We start from the raw sequence: 23,169 nt of genomic DNA on the forward strand, positions 1-23,169 counted from the left end.
TCACATTTTTTAATTCTAACTTGGTCTCGGATGAGATTAACCCTGCGAGCTTTTATGTGAAAATCTTACATTCAACGCATGACTTGCCTTCAGTTAATTGGGAATGCATCCATGCTAACCCTCTAATTCCTTGCATCTTCATGCATTTCATGTGTAGGAATCTAATCTTATACAATTGCGGCATGTTCAAGTTTAGTCATTGTCTAGATTCAAAGCTCGGGTTTCTTCATATAGCTCATATCTTGCCTATCCAGCAAGTCCATTGCAGATCTTTGTTAGTCTGTTATACTAGCTATGCTTGAGGCCTTGGTTGAGCCTAGTATCAGCCCATGCATGGTGTGGAGTTTGTTATGCGACCATTGTTACATAGAGGTTAATGATCAGACCATGCTAGGGGAATAACTATTGGTTAATTTAAAAGAATAGTTTATCCCAAGAAATACAAATACAGTTTTATTAAGAAATACATGCAACACTAAGCAAAAAATAATTCAACCAAATCCTTTACCAGATAAAATGCAACGAAATTGTTTACTTACCTGTAGCAAGAAGAAACTCTTGAGGATGGAAATCCATGCACTGTATCTGACCCTCATGGCATTTGAAGTCGTGCATGAGCTTTCCAGCAGTTAGATCCCATAACTGAGCCAGCCATTCATTTCACCGTTAATATCATCAAATAGACCGTACCATTTCAAAAAACTGTAAACTCTAAATTATTTCCTCAAATGCCTGCTTTTCAATTAACTAGTTTCCTTGCCATCAAAAGGAATTAAACTTCAACAATGAACACGTCAAAAAAAAATTGAGCATACCTTTACAATATTGTCCTCCCCACCTGACACCACCCAACGACCATCTGGACTAAATCTGATTGAATTAACACCACGAGTGTGCCCCTTGTAAGTGTGAATGCAACCCTTACGTCTAATATCCCAGATTTTTAGGTTTGTATCCAAGGAGCCAGATGCGAAAAATTCCCCAAATGGATGGAAATCCACTGATATACAATTGGACCTATGACCAGTGAGTGTCCGAACAACTGGAAGGCAACACAACCATCAATTTTTATTACGCATTCCATTATAGAAAAGGAAACTAAAACATCACTACAGCCACATTCCATTTCTGGCATATTCTTTGTTAAATAACTTAGCTTACTTTTTGCTTCTTCCAAATCCCATAGCTTTATTGTGCCACTAGCAGCTCCAGCAACAACTAAAGCTTCTGCAGAATCAAAAGTCACAGACTCCACAGCACTTGAATGACCAGATAAACTCTGCAAAATTCACAATTAGCATCAATTTCATGGCACTTTGGTTTCTTTGAAAGGGCTCCCCTGAATGTTTCAGGGTTGTAAGTGGAATCTCCACAGAACCTATTTGGAACAAAAAAGGACTGAATTTATGTTTTAACAGTAAACAAAAGGTGAGGGCATAATAAAATAGCATAGTAAGCCATCTTGACAAAACAGGTAACCTTTCTATTTTAGAAGATAACAGTGCAGAGCAAAGGCAAAATAAATAATGCATACTCTACCAACTCCTTGGACCTATATATTGCTGTCACAAATGAGAGAACTAAAGCTTTATAGATGCCTGTTGCGATTACATAAATACGCTGCCATAAAAAGTTTACAATAAAAAGTAAAGCCAAGACAAAATTTAAAACTGACCAGAATGGCATTCGGTTTTCCAATAGCCCACATATTCACTTTGTGGTCTTCCCCGCCCGTCACCAGAACTCTGGAAGACTTCTTCCCAATCTTGAGACAGTTGACATTGGAGGCATGCGCAACAAACTCCTCTAATTTCAGTCAGTCAAGGGAAAAAAAGATCTAGATCTCAACAACCATGATGATTAAAGCTCGTAGTCAGCAAACTGGATCTAAGATCAGAATTGTTTTGTTTGTTTATCTCTCTTTAAAATACAAGATCAAAGTAACATTCATTGGTTCTATATACAGAACCAATGAGAAAATATATTCCATAAAAGTGCCAAAATTCATTTTTTGCGTTCCCTGCAACCGAATCCTGGATGAAGTTTCATAGCGATTGCATAGGAATCACTTGAGAGATGTATCCTTTACCTTTCCCACAACCAAACCCTTGATGGAGATTCAAAAGGTAATTACATAGCTACCATTCGGAAGATGTATCCCAGCAAGAACCAGCATATAATTGGACATATTCCCAGCAGTTTACCTCAAAGTTAGTAACAGTCAAATTTTCACAGCACTGCAATTTCAATGATATCATGCTAACTACTAAATATTTGCCCAGAAATTCTACAGTTCGGCAGGAAACACTCCGCCGGAAAGGCCAATAAAACAATGAAGGTTCTAATCACACATAGATCTTTCACATGTATACAATGAAATGTAAATTGCATTACTGGAAAAAACAGTGACCGCCTTTAAAAGGATACGTAATTTGTAAGCCCGCTTCATGGTTTTGGTGACCGGAGAAAAGCTCTGAAATCAGTCTTGGAGTTCTATATCGCTGGTTTCGCATAACTCTTCTCACTCCAATCCCCACCACCAAAACCTATGAAATGCACAATGCCGGCTCATATGTTTTCACGGCACCAAATCTGACATCAAAAACCGCCCACTACCATTCAAAAAAACCTGCCCATGTCACAGAATCCTGTAAGTTTTAAAATCCGTTCAATTCCTGCTCCTATTTCTCCAAATTCCTTTCAATCCACTCGTATTTCTCAGCAAAGCCCGAAGGAGATCTTGGCTTCTGCCGAGGTGCATTAACTACCTCGGGTTTTCAGATGGCATAAATGCAAGAGAAAAGGCGAAGGTGGATTTTATGACTGAGGTTAGAGACGCAACCAAGGTTAAAACAACGAATGTATGGATCCAACCACACCGCAGAGACGGGGGCATGTGCGATGGCAGAGGGACCCCTCGTATTTCGTATCTTTAAGGTCAAACAACCGGAAGAAAAGCAATTATACGAAGCCCTAGGTCGCCATTTGGAGAATGATAAAACAAATTGAAACCCTACCTGCCTCTCCTTCTCCTCCGTTTTCTTCTTTGTGACTTGAATCAATCCTGGAATCGCCTTCCACCCTGCATCTGCGTCTGGTTCGGCCCTCCGAACCGCTTTAGAACGTACACGAAGCGGAAGATTTCTGTGTCGTGACTAGTTCAAAAATAAAGTACGGGGTTCATATTCTTATTTTACCTTGATACAATTGCGTTTAAAATGTGAGGCCTTGCGGTTAAAAATATAAATACGAATTATATACATATACACATACTAGAACATATAAATCCAGGCATGACTTTGCTTAATTATTATTCCGTAAAAAACGCATTTCTTCCCTGCTTTGTACAGGTATAACGTTTAAATTTTTTTATTTTATTAAAAAGTTGTTCGTAAGATGTCACTTGATTTAACCGATAATAGAGGATTTTTGTGTTTGAGTAAAATCATTTTCATATTGAAGAGAATAGAATTAAAGGAAAAGTTATAAACGTATCAAAGTTAATTATAAAGTTTTAATAAGTTGGTATTTTTTAAGATTTAAGAAAATTATTTGTGGGGTTGGTTTCACTTGCAAGATTTGAATTTTAAATCTTATTGTTTACGTAATATTTCATAATAGGGTGATGGTTAATTGAATTGCCTTAATAAATGTAAAATATAAAATATATATGATATTAAATAAATTTATATTTTAAAACAAATGTATTATAATTTAATAAAGTAAAAAAATATTTATTTATTACAATTTCAAAAAAAAAAAAATCTAATATAATTGATTGAATATTTATTAAATTTAAATTTTAAATAATTTTACGTAATTTTATGAAAAAATTTAGTCAAAGTAATTGACTTTATATTTAATAAATTTATATAAAAAAAATTATTAAAACAATTAAATGGAGTAATTTATTTGTTCTATTTTTTGGAATTTGTTTGGGTGTATTTTAATGGAATTTCTAATGTAGAGATTTATCTGATTCACAAGTTTGAGTTATAGACTCTCTATAATTTATTGACTTCGAATTTTTGGTGTTGAACCTATTTATATAATCAATAACACATTTTAAACAACAAAAATTCACAATCTAATAAAAATTGTTTTGTTGGAATTTGGCAAACAACTCCAAAACATTAAATACACGCCCCATGAAATTATCAAATTATTTTAAAAACTATATTTATAATAATAATAATTCAATTTATTCTAAATTATAATTTAATTAAATGATAAATTGACAATAAAGAAAATTATTTTTTTACCCGGATGCGGGTGTTAATGTGCTGCATTTATGAGGGCTCGCTCAAGGCAGGCAGCTGGCCCTGCACCTGGCTGGCGGACGAAGACTGTAGATCTCCATGGCATGCGCATTTATTTGGATGCTGGACGGAATGTTGGTCACACAGATTGGCATTAATGTGCGCCTGGTTCGAGAGTTCATGCTCAAGGTTTTATGTATGGCTCGGTATTTGGTTCACGCCATTGCTCCTGGTTCTTTTCACCTCCACCCATTTTTCTTCCCGCACCCCTGCCTCGCTCAGATAGTCTGGAAGCACGCCTGGGTTTTCTGTATCATTTTCCCGTCAGCTCCACCATTTTCCCTTTCTTAGTTGTTCTGTCAATTCGAGGATGCCTCGCCGCCGAGGAGGTAATACCGGTAATAGAGGCAGAGCCTCTCGTTCTACTCCTCAGAATGTAATCCCCATTGCTTCGGCCCCCCTGTCCTCACCGCCCTCTGGCCATGCTGGGCCTCTCCCGCACAATTCCTTTCAAACTACCCGCTTCACCTTCCATAGCAAGCTCAACAGGCCAGTTTTGTCTGCCAGTATCACGGTTATTCTTGCTGAGGAAGAGGACAATCCCAACAGCTCAGCCCACACCACCACCTCTCAATCTCAGGAAGACAACGTCCTTTAGGGGGAGATGGCTGGGGTTGTGTTTAATGCAGATAATATGCAGGAAGATAGCCCTGTTCCTGAAGCGCCTCTGCATCCGGCTGATTCAACTCAGCACGAGATCCTTGCTTGTGGACCGGTTCATCATGAAGGCAGCATCCTCAACCTGGTAACTCCTCCAGAAGGTGGTATCGAAGGAAATGAAGATAATGGATTCGTCACCTGGGTTGCCTCGTCCAGCCAGGTGGACAAGGATGTGCCCGACTCTCCGCAACATGCCGATTGATGCTGGTTCATTACCGATGGGTGGCACTCTTGCCTTCGCTCTGTTTGATTTTATGCTATGTGTCTATGTTTTTGGGTCTCTGGTTATGGGTCTGGTCTCAGTTCTTGTTTGGTTTCGGCGCGAGCCAACCTATTCTTGACCTGCAGCAACAACTCTGGGTTTGGCGAGTTCTATTTTGCCTCTTTTTGTCCATGACGGGTATGACAGCATGCTTCTCAGTAAAGCCTCTGCAGGCGATAGTTATGATGTGTTAGACTCAGAACATAATTATTTTTTAGTGGGTCAGTGTCTAACAAATCAAGTTTTTGAAGTCTTTAATCCTGAAAGGGCAGATAGTAGGATATGTATGTCTCAGAATCTCTGGCTGAGGGCTGGCCTCTGCCCCCTCTGAGGTCTCGACCTCCATGTACATATTTTTCTCTTTTTTAATAGAATTAGTATTTACGCAAAAAATAAATAAATAAATAAATAAAATAAAATAAAATATAAAATATAAAACAAAATAAAATAAAATTATTTTTTTAAGTAAAACCTACCTCTCACACCTCTATTTCACTATTTAATTTATACACATATAAACTTATAAATGTATTATAACTTAATAAAAAAGAAAATTATGTATTTATTACAATTTCATAAAAAAAAAAAAATATCCAACATAATTGATTGAATATTTACTAAATTTAGATTTTAAATAATTTTACCCAATTTCCTTAAAAAAAACGTTATTCAAAGTAATTGACTTTCTACTTAATAAATTTATATAAAAAATTATTAAAACAAATAAATGGAGTAGTTCATTTGTTATAAATTTATTAAAACAAATAAATGGAGTAGTTCATTTGTTCTAATTTTTGGAGTTTTTTTAGATGTATTTTTCAATGTAATTGACTTTCTACTTAAAAAATTTATTAAAACAAATAAATGGAGTAGTTTATTTGTTCTAATTTGTGGAGTTTTTTGGGATGTATTTTTCAATGGAATTTCTAATATAGGGATTTCTGGAAATTACAAGTTTGAGTAGTGGACTTTCCACAATCTAAGAATTACAAGTTTAAGTAGTAGACTCTCCACAATCTAGTGACTTGGGGTTTTTTTCGGGCATTGAATCCATTTATATATTCAATAATACATTTTAAACAACAAAAATTCACAATATGATAAAAATTATTTTGTTGAAATTTAGCAAACAATTCCAAAATATTAAATACAAGCCCAATGAAATTATCAAATTATTTTAAAAACTATATTTATAATAATAATAATTTAATTTATATTAATTATAATTTAATTAAATGATAAATTGACAATAATTTTATTTATTTATTTATTTTTAAATAAAAGACACCTCTCACGTCTTTTTCATTATTTAATTTATGATGATGATGATGGTTAACGTCCACTAAGACCAAACTTTAGTCTATCGGATCTAAAGAAACGAATTATTTAGTTTGATTTAAGATTTTATTCCTATGCTCAAAAAGCTTGGAGAGAAGCCTCCCGAGCTCACTGTAATTTTGACAACGTAAAAGGTTGGGAAGGTCAGTATTGCAACAAAGATTTTGAAACTGAGATCTAATGTGGTTGTACGCGGGGCACTCTTAGAGGAAGTGATTTTCATCTTCGATGTTCGTATTCTCACAGAGATGGCAGAACCTTTCCATCCATGGTGTTTTAGGAACTGCCCAATGACCTGTTTCACTATGGAGCTCATGAGAGTTCGTTCTAGTCTTGGCTATATTAATTTTCTTCTTTGAGCTAGTTAAAACAGAGAGATACTTTTGATCTTCTAGGGTGAGGTTGATGACTTCCTTATAATATCTTAACTTTCTTTTAGCTGTTCAATCTTTATTACACCACATTTTTTCTTTGAACTTAGAAGTAACAATATTTTTAATGCTATTAATGTTTTGCAATGCAACATTCTCGTCGATCTCCCAATGGTTTAACCAAGCCCTGATTTCTTTATACCAACCTAGTTTGAGCCTTAGGTGGTTTTGGCTGGAATTTAAAGCTAGCTTAGGAAGTCTATGGTCTCCTATGTTATTGAGTTTGTGCTTGTACAACAGAAGCCTAGTCATAGCTAGGCTCTCGATAGGAGAAAGACCCACTTCTATAATGAGAATAGGAGAATAGGGGAAAGACCCACATATATAAACTTATAATTAAATTATATATAGTTTGGAATAACTATTTAAAAGTTAATATATTTTAAACTAGGGCAAAGTTGTAGTATTAAAGTTATAAATTCATTTATAAGAATGTTGATATATATGAATTTGTGTATATATGGTATTTTGATTGGATGCAATTTAATTTTTTTATAAATTTATATTTTTTTTTTAAATTTGGTTATATAATTTTTTCTGGGATTATAGTTTTTTGTTATTTAGAATGTGTTTTTTAATATAATGTATTCAGTGCCTTGTAAAATCTCCCAAGTATTGAATTATGTAGATTTCATATCTCAAATTTGTTATTCCAACAAATCCGTCATATATTAGGTAATATTGATTGGAAAATGTGCCCAAAAAAAGCCAAAACCTAGAAAAGTTAGCTAGGGATTTTTGGTTGTATTTTTTGTTAACTAATAATAACAATAAATGTAATTTTGAGCACGATCGACCTAAAGAACCTGAATCTACGCAACAATTTGACTGTTGAAGTCTACAGAGGTGTGGATTTGAAGATGTGACCTCTTATGAAGAAGCACATGTTCTTAACAATTAGGCCCATTAAGTTGTACCAACAACCAACTTTGGCAATCAACCAACTTGGAACCTAGGCCTCATCCAGGTCATCCCAATGAGTTACTAATTCCCTTAGAATAAATAAAAAAAATTGTTTTATTGTCATACAACTATTTATGGATTTATGATTTTTTTCCAAAGTTGCGAAAACCTATCATAGGTAGTTATCGATTGGCAATGAGGTCAATCATCATTCATTGGTATCCGCGAAAACAAATTCGCCCATCACCATTATTCAAAAAATGGACACCACCTGAAATAATATGTTAGATGCTTGTATCATGATAAACTTTCGTTCTTGCAAGATACTTGTAGACCTTGGGTTGTTAACATATTCCTTTACATATTAGAAAAAGAAGCTCTTAATCAAATTTTAATTCCAAAACTAAAACAAGTTAGTATATGGAAAAAAGCCAATATCTCTTATAATCATCACTAAATTTATCTTCAATAAAATCATATATTTTTTTATAATATCTAACTTTAATTCAATATATAAATTTAAATACTATTAAACATTTATTAAATAAATAAAATATAATCATTTACTTTTAATAACTTGTAGCCTTAATTTTATACCTAAATCCAATTACTACCCAATTATAATCTAACATTAAAAAAAACATAGATAGATAATGGTAGGGACATTTCAAAGAGGTTGTATAAAGCTTTCCTAAGAGGTGGACCCTAGGTATAGGGGTTTAGGTGAGATTTATTATTTGTGGAGGTGGCTCATTTTGTTTCATGAAGATAATGGGTAACCAACCATCAAAGCTATGAATTAACCTATAGGTAAAACATAACATAAGAGTTTCCAAATTGATTTTGGGTTAATTTAGTTTTGATATCTTATTCGTTTCTCGGATTATTGGAAATATAACTTTTAAATTAACTCAAAATTCATACTAAAATTTGAATTTTTTAAAGTACATAGTGAAGGCCTTGTAGTAAGAAGGGGACATTATTTTTTTGTGGGCCTTCTTCTTTTGCCCTCAATAATTGAGGGTCTTGCGACCATATTAGCATGTCCCTCTTCTAGAATTTCGAATTTCCTTCCCGTATTAAAACTATGGTTAGCATTAGTTAATCAAATAACTCACTTTATGTGGTTGTTTGTTAGTTCGCGAAGCACGAAAAGGTTTTGAATTAGTGGTTCATAATAATTAAAGTTGGAAGAACCTCGTTATCAACCCACCAAAGGACATGGAGCACGGAAAGAGTTAAGACCCGTGTGAACTATATTTGGGCTAAGTTAGTGAAAAGACAACTAATTATTGGGATATTTTTAGATGGATTCTAAGGGATGGGGAGATGTCTTTTCTTGACTAACCATATGAATGGTTTCAAATTTCCATTTTCTTTTTAGAATTAATATGGAATAAAAATTTCACATGTTGTAATATAGGGAAAAAAGTTATCAAATGTCATTATTTTAATGTATAATGTATTAAAATAATAATTAAGATTTTTGAAATTATTTATGTGATTATTGAATTGAGGTTTTTATGATTTATATTTAATTTTTGAGAGAGGTTTTTGGCGATAATCACATCAAAATTTATTTGTCGACGCGTTTTGAACTAACAAGTGTGGTTCATCGTCACGACAAGATCTTGTCTTGACAGTGAACCACACTTGTTGGTTCAAAAAGCATCGACAATGAATTTTGATGTGATTATCGCCAAAAACCTCTCTCAAAAAATCATTTATGTGTTTAATCTTTTTTGTTTAATTATTGCGTTGATAGGGAGTTAAGTGTGGAAGGGATTATTTTAAATCTAGATAGAATTAAGAAATTGGGTTTGTCATCAGAAGTAGGACATTCTTTTAATAATCAAGCCGAGTCTCTCGCACTTTCATTGGACTCTATTTGGCTTCTTCAATGTAGATTATTAAACTTGTAGTTCTCAGAGATTATGAAATAATCATCAAAGCAATGCATAAGAGAAAGGTCAACATTCATTCTCCTTCGAAACACATCCTTGTTATAATCCAACAAAAAATTAAAAAAATTTAATGCCTATGTTGATTTGTTGACCAAAGAAGCTTCTTCCCTTCAACAAGGAAAACTCTTCACCTCTGTCGGGAACAATGACTTCCATATTCCTTAACTCCTTTGTCTTATCCATGGGACATAATCCTTTGTAAAATTGGATCTTTACCCAGAATGAGGTGGCTCATACTACGTTTCCTAAGGTACAATCCATTCCATTTAAACCCATTGATCACTATGTCATTATCTCGGATGGGATAATTCCTCCATTGCATGTGCATTATGGTGTCCTTGTTTTATTTGCAAAGCTCCCACTCCTCGCTTCACGATGCCTCCTCCAGAAATTCTCAGATATTGTTCTTGGTTGCACCTATGGCTAATTTCATCTTTGTTGGGCTTATGGCCTTTGTTTTTTCCATTATTTCATTGACCTTCTCTAGATGTCATTCCTTCCCTTCTTATACAACTGTTAAGATTATTTCCTTCGTTACTTCCCCTATTTCACTGACCTTTCTTTGGTTTCCACTCTTTCCATCCTTAAACAACTACCCCTGACCCTTTAATCCATACTTTGTGAATGTTTCTCTTTTATGCATAGTCATGTGGAGAGTTTAGATTCCTCTCCTTGATTTCTTTACCCTGAGTTCAAGTGATGTGGCACAAGGACTCTTTTATTTCTAACTCCAAACAATGTGTGGGAATCTCTCATCTGAGTGTTGAAGTGAAGCAATAGAAGGTGAAAATGGAGCAATTTAGTGAAACTCGCACTAATCAAGTTCAAGCACAATCCCAAGAAATCGTGATTATTCTCATTGCATTATTGGCACATGGAATAGAGCTTTCTAATTTGAAGAAAGGGAACCAAAAATTAAAGGAAAGTTTAACATAATTGATCTTATAGTCTGTCATTCGAGGCCAGTCTTATATGGCTTTGTTGTTCCAATGGAAGAATCTTTAGGCAATGAAGATAAAAGGAATCAAAGACAAGATATCGGGACTCGAGCAAGTCAAAGGAACTTACCATTTGGTGACTTTGGATTTACATTTATAATGCTTACATGTTTCTCCAATGTTTTGTAAGGTCAAATTACCCATGGTTTATTTGCAAGAATCTACTTTTAGGAAGTCAATTGCCTTCCAACACTTACTTTGTCCAACACTTGTTTTGTCCTAGGAAGGAAATATATCTTAGAATTTTTTTGCTTCAAAGCTCTTTGAACATATAGACTAGTTGTTATGTTGCATTTTATAGTAGAAATCCTAATTGTTTATGTTAACAAAAAAAACAAAAGAAACAAAAGAAAGCTCCTATGACATTGTATTAAGGAAGAATCTAACAAGGTTATTTTAGCACATGATGATACAATAAGCATTTAAACAAACGATGATTTGAAATCCAGGTTGGGTTTGAATGATGGGCACTTTCAAAAAAAAAAAAAAATTATAACTAAAATTTTGGTATTAATAAAATATTATTTTTTCAATGGACAACTCTGTGGAGATGTGTGGTGTTGCAACTCTAGCCAAACTACGAAATCACCATGGACATCATGAAGGGGGTTACTCCCCCTCCTCCCACTAACGAAGAAGAGGTCGCAGCATTCCAAGCGTTGGTAGCTGCTATTACGAATCAACCCCGAAAAAAAAAAAAAAAAAAAAAACCTTGGAGAGACAAGATGAAGCGTTTGATATTATTGTATGCCTCTAGGAATGGATTCGTCGTGTTCCTATTTGAACTCAAATAAGGTAGAGACGTGACCTTCCTAAACGGACCCTATTTCTTTGGATCCAAAAGTATGTATCTCAATGAGTGGACTTTACACTTTAATCTGAATGAAGATATTTTGACGACAATCCTAGTTTGGGTAGAACTCCCTGGCCTTCCTCTCCTGTTGGAGTGACAATTACCTGTGTGCCATAGGCAATGGGGTTGGGCATTATCTTGATCAGGCTAAGCCAAAGGGATATTAGTTTGCTTGTGCGAAGATCTGCACCAAGGTGGATTTGGAAAAGGGCTTTCCCTCATAGATCGATCTCACCCTAGGGGAATGAACCCATTTTCAAACCCTAAATTATGAGAAAAATCCTTTAAGTGTACACATTTCCATTAATATGAGTATTTCACTTGAATTTTGAAAAATCAATAAAGTACTTGACCCCCTTGTGGAATATACAACACAATGGAAAACTAAGAGAAGAGCTGGGAATAAAGGGAAAACAACAGGGGGTGAATCAGAATCCAAGGAATAATGCGGTTCCATCTGCTCTTCAACCCCTTATGAAGCTTTGCAAGATTTGGAAGAGAATGAACCTGAGCCAGAGAACCCATCTCTAGATCAAGGTATTTGAGGGGTAGATCTGCAAAACCTAGAGTAAGGGGACGACGAAAAATAAGAAAATGAAGGAAATTTAGACCTTGAAGATAAGGGGATTCAAAAACAGGATAAACCTTAACAGAATGAGGGACCCTCTCAAGGTGCGATGATTTCTACAGGAGGAATTCAAGTAGTAACAGGAGTGACAACTCAAAATATGGTGTAGACTCTAACATGGGTAGATAAAGGAAGTAGCGAGGAGACTGAAAGCAATAAAAAGAAAGGGAGGCTGTTAAAAAAAGCAATAAGAGAGCGTGAAGCGGAGCAAAATAAAAATTTTGGTAACCAACGAATTATTTCAGAAGTTACAAGTCTAGTAAAGGTTCAGAGAACCCAATAGTGGGATGTGGATCTCAACAAATCCCCTCTAAGAATCAATGAAAGTATTGTCATGGAATATAAGGGGTATGGGGAGCCCCAGTAAATCCTAACCATAAAAGATATGGTAGCTCTTGAAAAACCCTGGATATTGTTCATCCACTAAACGAAGCAAGAAGGTAAAGAAGTTCTCTGATCCGCGAGATCATTTTCGCGATAAATCTCAGGGCTTGCAAAAGATTCAAATGGAGCCTCGGGAGGAATAGGTATGTTCTAGCCTAATTCTTAAATTCCTTAGTTGATAATATACAAATCCATTTCTGGATAATAACTCTCCTGGAGAGGAGGGACATTGGAGATCGAGTTCTTATAATTCGTGTGTATGGGCTAGCATATGGGGAGAAAGCATAATTTTGGGAATCCTTAAATCATATTAAGGCCCGAGACTGGCATGTCAATAGCATATTAGAGGAGATTTCAACACGATGCTTAGATCGACAAAAAAGAGGGGAGGTTGTTTAGTACATGACCCATATCGAGAGCATATGGAGGATATGATCTCATAATGGGAGCTTGTGGATATTGTCCCTGAGTTAGGCAAATACACATGGTCCAATAGGCACCCTAGAGATAGTCATATTGCAGCGAGGCTTGATCGGTTTTTAATCCATAGTAATTGGTTGACATCTAGCCTAGAATTCTCCTCATTTATCATGGCCAGCAGAATCTGAGACCATAGGTATATCTCTATGGTAATTGATTACAAGTGAGACTTGGGCCCGCTTCCCATCAAATTTAACCCAATCTAGACACAAGAAGATGGGGTTATTAATATAATTCAAAATGCAAGGAGGATACTTGTTGTGGGATACCCATTTTATGTTTGGGAGACTAAATTGAAAAATGTCAAGTAGGCATTAAAGAAATGGTCAAGGGAGACTTATCGCCCTCCGAGCCATAAATGAGATGAGATAATAAAATAGTTGGAGCAACACCAACAAGCGATGGAAAATGTCACAATAAAGACATGGTACATTGAAAAGAGGAGTTTTCCGAGGAAATATTTAGATTGAATCATGAGGAGGCCCAATGGAGATTGAGATCCCAAAGACAGTGGCTTAAGGTGGGTGATCTAAACACATCATTCTTTCACAAGCAAGCTAAACTCAAGGGATTAAGAAATAGGTTCATGGAAACAATTGTTCCATGGGCGAACCCTGATGCATAGAATTCTTAGATTTTTACTTTTATGCAATGTTTTTTGGTTAAAGTTATAGGTGTCTTTTGGCGGATATACAAGTATAGTCTATATAGAAATTTTGTTTGTAAAAGTAGGAAGGTCGAGCTAATCTTATAATGAAGTCTACAACTAGACTCAGAGTCAACAAGTGAACACAATGTAAATGGTTTCGACCTTTCAACCAAACAGTTTTAATACATACATATATATATATATATATATATATATATATATATATATATATATATATATATATATATATATATATATATATATATATATATATATATATATATATATATATATATATATATATATATAGATAGATAGATAGATAGATAGATAGATAGATAGATAAGTTGCAACAAAGATCATAACAAAGATATATTAAAAGTTTTTTAAGAATAAAATCATGAGCCAAAAAACGTATAGTGTTTTAGAACATAGTTGTGTACTAAGAACAACTTCAAATATATCATTGTACATATAATATAAATCCTCTAAAAAAATACCTAAAAGCCTAATAACTTTAAAAAACATATATATTTAATAATTTGAAGGAAATTCAATTGGTTGCTTCTTATGTCACTTCCTTAGTTAGGCTCATTGTTTTCCTCCATGATTCCCCATGAACTAAAGAATAATGGATTGCATTATCGATCACAAGCCTTTCAAATTTTGAGTATGCGGAGTGAGCTTGGGTGTAGATTCTATAACACATCCTTGTTGACAATTGAACATATGTAGCTCTCTTTTCTTAGTCTCCAGAGCACATATATGTCTTTTCTACTGCAAAAGATGTCCATAATAGCTTCAACCTAGGAGCTAGCAGTATTCTCCTAAATTATGATTTTCTCTATGTTTATATGATGTTATCATGACCATTAATTGCTTCCTCATGGCATCGAAGGGTCCTCCTAGTATCCCTTAATTCCTTGTAGTCCACAAGTCATTCACTATAAACCATGTCATATAGTATAGGGGGAGTCATCCAATTTCGTTACTATTAAGCTTACAATGTAAAAATAATAGTGAACAAGGGTTCAAACCAATACATTACTAAACTTAAACACAAAACAAACTAAAATGAATCCCCTAGCACTATTAGTTAGGGGAAGAGGAGATAACAAAAACACCAAATATACATGAACCTTACCATGGAAATAATAGATGTTGTGAAACAAAACTTAGAGAAAAACTCTAAGAACCTTGAACTAGGAAATCCATTAGAAAACCATTATAATTCTTCCAATGTGGTGGTAAAATGCCCCGAAGAAGCAAGACTAAGGAGCAGTAGAGCCACCATATAGTGAATTAGACAAATATTGTAATACCCTTACCAAAACAACCCCTAATTAATAGAATTTGACAATATCAAAGCCCAAAATTTAGACAATAATGTTTTAAAGCAAAATTTGTCATATTTAATAGACATATATATACTTGGCTTCCAAGTTTGAAGTCGATCTCGCATTGTTGTAGCACTCAATTTGCTCCTGTTACCAAAAGACCAAAACCTCCCTGCCAAACTGGGCACAATCTCGATACCCAGCTCCAAAATACTTCAAAATTTGAAGTAATCTGGCCCCCGTGCCCAAAAGCTTCAAGAACAATCAAGGCTTCTCTCTATATGTGGCTCTCTATTGTAAATTCCTCCTCCCTGCACTACACTCCAAAGGCAAAAAATCCCCTTCTAAGTTGCACCCCTTCTCCTTATATTTCTCAGAACCACTGACTTTTTTCCCTTTCCCGTCTCAGTGTCTATGTCTCTTGTTACATGGAACTCTTAATGCTCTTCTATCCACTTGAACCTTATTTGATTTGGTAATATTTGATTAAGTAGGTTATTCACTTTGAAAAGATATGATGTGTAGGTTGGACTTGATTTATTAGTTTAGTTAGGGGTTAACATTATTTTATTAATTAATTCACTTTATTTATAATTTTAATAAATTATCTTATTTAGAATTTAATTTAATTATTTTATTTATTTTAATCAAATTAATTGTAAATTAAATAAATTTACTTCACAATTCATTATATTTTATATTTTCCTTTGATTAAGGATTATCATACATATATATGTATATAAGGGTGGTATACATATCAAGTACCTAATTTGATATATTCATTATAGCCGAGTGAGATAGGAATTTATTTCGATAATCAATTCATTACCCTAACTTAGACATTTTCAAGTAGATGTGTATTAGTGCAATATATGCGGTTCATGCATATGCAGCTATCATATGGATGCTCCATATGTATGCTAATATTCACATTCTGTTTGAAATTGTAGGTGGGTCATTACAAACATACACCCAACCAAACCAAAAAATCCAATGTTGATACCTAAGGAAAGCTAGACACATTTTAAATATCCCATCATGCTTGTGCTAAACCCAAATAAAGTATTAACTCACGAGGAGGGGTCATTTGTGTGTTATGAGAGGAGGGTCTCTTCCTCCCATTTCCTCACTTTGTTTGTCTTATGGATCATGCAATAGGCCATGTGCCCTCTTAAATGGATGTTATGTAGACTACTAAGGATGGACTGGCGACACTCATTACCATTATTGATTGATTGTTATCTTTGATTATGGGACCACCAAATACTTTATTATCAATAAATATTGTTTCTTAGGGTTTACCTTTTTCCACCAACTCCTTGGTTCAAGGTGTGAGTTTTAAAGGTTTTACACTCTAGGATTCCTTGATATTGTATTAAGTTAAGTTATTTTTATAAATGAGTGTAGTTATCACATCTCTCTTCATAAATACGCTGCCACCTTTCAAATAAAGCTATAATTTTTATAAATTTGAATTCTCCTAGTTTGTCATCACTAGAATCCAATGGTGTAATCTTTGTCAAATTACAAATTTGGATTGATAAAGTTTTTGTTTTTAATACATAGGTGGATTTAACACTCTCAAATACCCCCATTTCAACTAGATCATGCGATGTTAACATTTGATATCTTCAATTCCATCAATTCAAAATGAATCTTACAAAATTTTAGGGAAAATTTGTAAAATGTTTAAATTAGGCCTTACCTTTCTAGCCACAATGTACTATTGTGTACATTGTGATGTTTTCACAATTAAATCCTTAATAGAATTTGATTTCCATATTGTTTTTTGTAATATCTTGTGTGCCTTCATTTCATTATCAAGCATCGAAACCAAAAAAATTACAAATTGAATTTATTTTAACAAAACATCAAAGCAGAACCAAAGATAAGTAAGAAGCGCAAGAGTCTTTTAAGACATGATGGGGGAACTAGCAAGAATATATAACAACATAAGGGAAACCACCAAAAAAATTGTAGAAGTGATGACTTTAAGGAAATCATATATATATATATATATATATATAACATGATAATTTGTAATCAAACATTTGATTATTGAAAAGAACTTCCAAATTATTTCATCAAGAGTTATGAGGTGCTCTATAGTCCAATATTGAGGAGATGTTGTCATATAGTGTTAAATGACAAAAACAACAAAAACTAGACAACCATAGATCCATTTTAAACCCAAATATCTCAAGTGTCGATACTAATCAAATTTCTCAAGGCATAATTTTTTAGCATTTAATATGAAGGAGTAGATACATGACATGGAATTAAACGAATTAAAAAATAAAATAAAATTAAACCTTATAAAATTTGATCCTAATAAACTTAGGTTTAAACAATGGACTTATCTAGTTATAAGAAAAGTTGTGAAAAGAGAAACAAAGTCTATCATTAATATTTATCCAACAAATTGGAGCATCATATTCACTATTAAAAAATTGATTAATCATTACCTTTCTTCCTAAACATTATATTTATAAGTAACCTTACAATATAAAAACATATTTCAATTAAAAAATAAAAATAATATCGAATAAAACAACATCTAAATAAATACTTATGTTTAACTGCTTTTTGTTCTAGTTGGGAAGAAATGTTCGGGGGATGTAATTGAATAGTAATATGTATACTTTGATTTGAATGAAATAATAAGTATGCAAAAAAAAATTTGTGGAAAAAATACTTCGAACATCTAGGATTTTAGAAATTATTATTGAAAAAAAAGGCATAAAAAAGAGAATATGTTATAAATGTAAAGGTGAATTAATAAGACATCAATGTCTTTTGTTTTCTCACACAAAAACTATAATACTATGATAGAGACAAAAACTACAAAATAATTTAAAAATCAATTTCAAAGCATAAAAATAATTCAACAACAATTCACCTAATGCATATCACAATAAAGAGCAAGTTAAAGAGAATTTATTTGTCATTAAAAGCCATTCAAATCATTACTATCTCTCCAAATACTATTGTACGATCTTCACATCACAAATTTATTGAAGAAAGCCAAATAAATTAAATATCTCTAACATATTAAAAAACAAGGGCAACATAGTAGCTAGTACCTGCCACTTAATTTAAATATAGCTTAATTAAAGTAGAAAACAATAAAAATATAAAGATTTAAAATTTTAAATGTCATAATTAGATTACTTTTAAATTGTAACTAAATGCATTATTAAATTTGGAAATTAAAATTATTTGTATTGCAACATAGAAATAATTATTAATAGTTTACATTTGGCTTTTTATAACTTGTGAATATGGTCTTATGAAAATCTTATTATTAGACTTGAGTATAGAGATTCTATCATAAATTTATATTATACCTTGGTTTGTGAATATGAGGAATTTTATATTTATTCATATTACAAACATCTTCTTATTTTGAATATAGTCATTGATTAATAGTGTAAAATCTATTATATGTGGTTAAGTTTGCACAAAAACCTATCGACCTCTACACCTTAAAAATATAATGTAAAAATAAAAATATATCTCTCACATACCATTAACAAATTTTTATAAATTACATATGTGATTTTAAATAATCATTTAAAATTATATATGTAATTTTAAATAATATAATTTTTATAAGAAGAGCTTCGTCGTAAATCACATAACCCTAACTTTATATATATATATATATATATATGATTATGAATAAATAAATTAATAAATTACTTTTTAAGCTAACCATGGAAATTATTCTCGTCCTTAACAACCTATTATTATATATGTATTATATTATTAAATAATTTAAATAAATAAGTAAATTATCTTCCTAAACTAACCTCTAAATTTTTTTTTTTTTAATAATAACCTAATTTTATAACTTTAATATATATATATATATATATATATAAATAATTATTAATTAATTAATTAATTTTTTAAAACTAACCATTAAAATATTTATGTATTAATATTAAAAATAATAATAATATTAAATTAATGAATAATAATTTGACCTGGGTCCTAAGGTCAAAAGTAGTCGTTGTTTGATTTAGCAGTTGGAGTCTCTGCTCAGACTATTTAACATGCTAAGCTGGATCCGTTTCTTCAACTTGTCCTGACGATGAACCACACTTATTGGTTCGAAACGCGTCGACAAAGGTCTTTCTATATGTGATTTACGCCGAAGCTCTTCTTATAACTGTTATGGATCACAGAAGTCTCAATTCAACAATATAATTTTTATTAGATTATATTGATCATTAACCATTTTTATAAATAGGAATATAAAATTATTATACTCATTAACAATAATTTTATCACCTTCCCAAAACAAATTGTATCATAAATGCTCATCCTACACCTTGATGTGATCTATGTACTTCTGATTAATTAATAGAGACAAAGGGCAATAACATGTTCAATTTGATAGTAGTCAAATTGAACATAAATAAATTAAATTATTTTTAAAAAATCATATATTTCAATGTGCAATGTTATACTAAAAATAAATTTTCAATTTTTTTTGTCAAACCGAAACTAATATGGGTTTGACCAAAAACCCATTGCAATATCCATTGTCTTGCGGCATGGATAAGAAGTGCCACTACATGGTGGATGTCCGTGTCCACAAGGGATTTGCATGACATATTATTGATCTTTTTTTCCCTTCTAAAAAAAATTCAACCTCCCAGAGCCTAGTTACAAGTCCCCCTACGTTTTTAAAGAGGTGGTACTCCTCTTCCAATGCACACTCAAATTTTTCAATATATTTTTAAAATTAATATAACATTTTGTATCATGCACTTGTAAGTGCACTAGGTGTGATCAAAAGAACAAATAACAAAAAATAAATATACAAATTTTAATTGATCATGTCAATTCCATTCACCATTGTGAAGTAAACATCATTGAAGCAAGACAATAGACAAAGATAAAGGCATAATGGTCTAGACATTCAAAGAGCTATAGAATAATTTCATTTATCTAATTCATAAAGAGCATAGGAAAACATCCACGAGATTCATACTACTTTAAAATAAGTCCCGGAATCACAAATGAATTGCTTTCATGAAGGGGAGCTCTCTGTGAGAGTAAAAAATAGTTTACAAACTCAAAGTTTTTGGAAAATTCAAGTTCTTAAAGCACTCTTCAAAACCTTGATACTTGAAATCATAAAAGTAAATGCAATCATCCAATAGGGATTGGGATTGGACTCCCTTGGACCAGTAAATATTAAGGTTCTTGGAAGAAAGAAAGAATTGATGTATATAACAATCAAGAAAGTTAGATGACCAAAGACTGGAAAGAAAAAGGCGATCTACTTCAAAGGATCTGAGTACCCACAAAAATTATGTAGAAGGATCTCTCTCCTTTTGATGATGAAGAAATGTTTCTTTACACGACTAAAAGAATGGTCATTATTCTAACTATTTGACAATTATTGAGGATTAATGATTTCTTGCGATGATTTTTTTAGCCATTCTTTGTTGTATTCTTTCATTGGGTGAAACGTTATATCCTGTTTGACATGTAGATTGAAGAATTCTTCCTTTATATCTTGGAAATCCACTCGTAGTTGTGCATTTGTAGTTGATTAACCTTCATTATTATTGACAAATGTGACTAACCATTTTTTAATTTCAGCTTCAGGGAAATTTGTTAAGTTGTCAATTTTTGAACACATCGATGTCTTTATAACCTCTAACTCTTCTTTTAGTATATCTTTTTGGATGAGAATAGAGTCCTTAATCATTCATGGGCCCTATAGGTCCTCGAAAAATTTAATAGCCTTAAGAAAAACATTGCTTATTTTATCATCAATACTTGAATAATTAGCAATAGCCTTTTCTAACATTTTGATCCTCACAGACCAGCTAGCTTTAATATGCTTAATTCTTTTAGGCCCTAAGAGACTTTGCTATGTTCTTCGAAATTCACTGAGTGAATTGATTTTATTTACAAAAGTTGATAATTCATTATCGATAAATCATCAATCATTTTCAAGAACCTTTTTTTAAATACTCAATGAATGAGTGGATTTTTCGTGCCAAATTTCTTAAGTGTAAGGCAATTTCCCATATTTCCTCAATAATTTTCATTTTGTTATGGATATCACTTACAATTTAAGATTGAATTCCTGTTAAAAGGTGTGTCACTTTTCGTACTTGATGGGGTGCGTTAGGTGTAGTTACAGATGCCTTGGTGCTTGGATAACCAAAGGGGTCATGAACAGAGGAGTTGGATTGAGAGTTTTTTCAAGCTCATTTATTCTTTTCTTCAACCTCACATTCTTTGCCTCTTGTTCTGTAACAGAATGTGTTATGGCTTCACCAATAGTTTGGTGCAAATTTAGGAGTCCATTAGCTCCTACTTTAGAAATGCCAACCTTTGTTCTTAATTGATTGGTAACCATTTTGTTTTGAACCTTTACCCTTTCCACCCGCGATTTTTTATTAGTTCTATCATAGTGTGCTTCTTGCATGGTCAGTGAGTGGTCATCAAAGGTGATTAGTTTCTCTGCAATTTCTTCAATCATTCTTTTGTTTTCATTTAGGTGAGTTGTAACTCGTTCAAGTAGCATGGCGCTATCACTTTCCATGCTGACTCACTCTTCTACAAGTTGAGACTTCTAGAATTTTTACTCATTGATGAATCAATAATGTGTGATCTTTTTAAGATCACATGGGAAGGTGGCTCCTCTCCATCTCCTCCACCTGAGGGCCTATCATTACTTGTCCTTCCAGTCACATTGGTATCCCTCCTCTTGCGACTTGAATACGAACTTCAACGATCCTGAGGTGTCAAAGCTAGTGGGGTATTTTGTAGGTTTTCTGCCTCTTTCTTTGTTTTGTCCTCCCAAACTAGTTTTGGTTTCTTTAACAACTTCTTCAACAAGGGTAGGCATTTTTTTCTTCTCTTAATTGGTTGATGTGGGTTTCTCCACTTTCCTTAATAGTCCTTGTAAAGAGATTTCCATATTTGACTATGGCTAGGTGTCTTCAAAAAATACCTTATGGGTCAAATCCTTGAATGGCCTCGACTTTAGTTAGATTGAAAGGATTTAAGGATTTAGAAAATTCAAATAGGTGTGAAACATTTCTCACAATTACTTCTCCCACAATAAAAGGTAAGGAAATAAACTACTTCTTTTTCTTTCTTTTGAACAACATTAACCATAGATGGGATTGCCTACATATTCGGCAACAAAGTATTTGTCTTATACAAAATTTGGAAGCAACATGGGCTTCTCCTAGAATCCATAGATTTGAACCATGGTGTTTTCTTCCCTTTTGTCATGTATTCCCTTTCCCAAAATGAAATCATATGCTTTGGTTGAGATTCTACTGGGCTCTTGTGTTAAAATTGGCAACTAGGGCAAAACTTCATGTGCGTCATCTTATTCATGGTTGATAATATTTTATTAGATTCCTCTTGTCTAGAGGTGTAGGATTGATATAAAGATCATCTGATTCCGATAAGTATTCATGGAGATATGAATTTATTTTGATTATGGAATTATTATCAAGCCGACCTACAACTCATGTAGGCTAAGAAGCCCAACAGTCGCATCTATTCAAACACCAACATTGTGTATAAATATAGGAGGACCTTTCCTCATTTGGAATCACTACTCTCATCACATCTCTCTCTCTCTACTGCGCAGAAAAGAGTCTCTTCTCTACTGTGCATAAAAGGGTCTCTCTCTCACACATGTGAAGCTGGAAGCTGTTGAACTTGAAGCTGCAACTGCAAATCCAAAGTTTGACGAGTGTTGGCCATCAGATCTCCTCCTTAGAACTGCGCTGTAGGTCCATCTGGATCTCCTCTGAAAGCCACAACTTTTGGTGGTGGAATCAAGTCAATCCAATGGACGATTTGCAAGATATCGACTGCCCTAGTTTGAAGCCGGAAGCTGCCGAAACTGAAGCTGCAACTGTAGAAGTAAATATTGATCTACGTGGACTAGAAGATCTCCTCATTTGAACTA

The 23,169-nt window shown here is 33.1% G+C and overlaps 1 protein-coding gene across 1 annotated transcript in view; it reads right to left on the reverse strand.

Moving 5' to 3' along the window:
• LOC149182787 (katanin p80 WD40 repeat-containing subunit B1 homolog KTN80.4-like) overlaps positions 1 to 3,212 on the reverse strand; it is a 31,304-nt gene extending 28,092 nt beyond the window's left edge. The window contains exons 1-6 of the mRNA XM_089416951.1: positions 3,018 to 3,212; positions 2,428 to 2,629; positions 1,676 to 1,806; positions 1,162 to 1,279; positions 816 to 1,042; positions 540 to 642 (exon numbers count right to left, since the gene is read on the reverse strand). Of these exons, the coding sequence (XP_089273077.1) occupies positions 540 to 642; positions 816 to 1,042; positions 1,162 to 1,279; positions 1,676 to 1,806; positions 2,428 to 2,449 (601 nt within the window). The 5' untranslated portion in view covers positions 2,450 to 2,629; positions 3,018 to 3,212. The remainder of the gene's footprint in view (positions 1 to 539; positions 643 to 815; positions 1,043 to 1,161; positions 1,280 to 1,675; positions 1,807 to 2,427; positions 2,630 to 3,017) is intronic.
• Positions 3,213 to 23,169: the final 19,957 nt, after the last annotated feature.

Source organism: Pinus tabuliformis, chromosome 3_2 (genome assembly GCF_031772625.1).
Source record: "Pinus tabuliformis cultivar Carrire ecotype Pingquan chromosome 3_2, CPIR1, whole genome shotgun sequence".
Taxonomy (NCBI): domain Eukaryota; kingdom Viridiplantae; phylum Streptophyta; class Pinopsida; order Pinales; family Pinaceae; genus Pinus; species Pinus tabuliformis.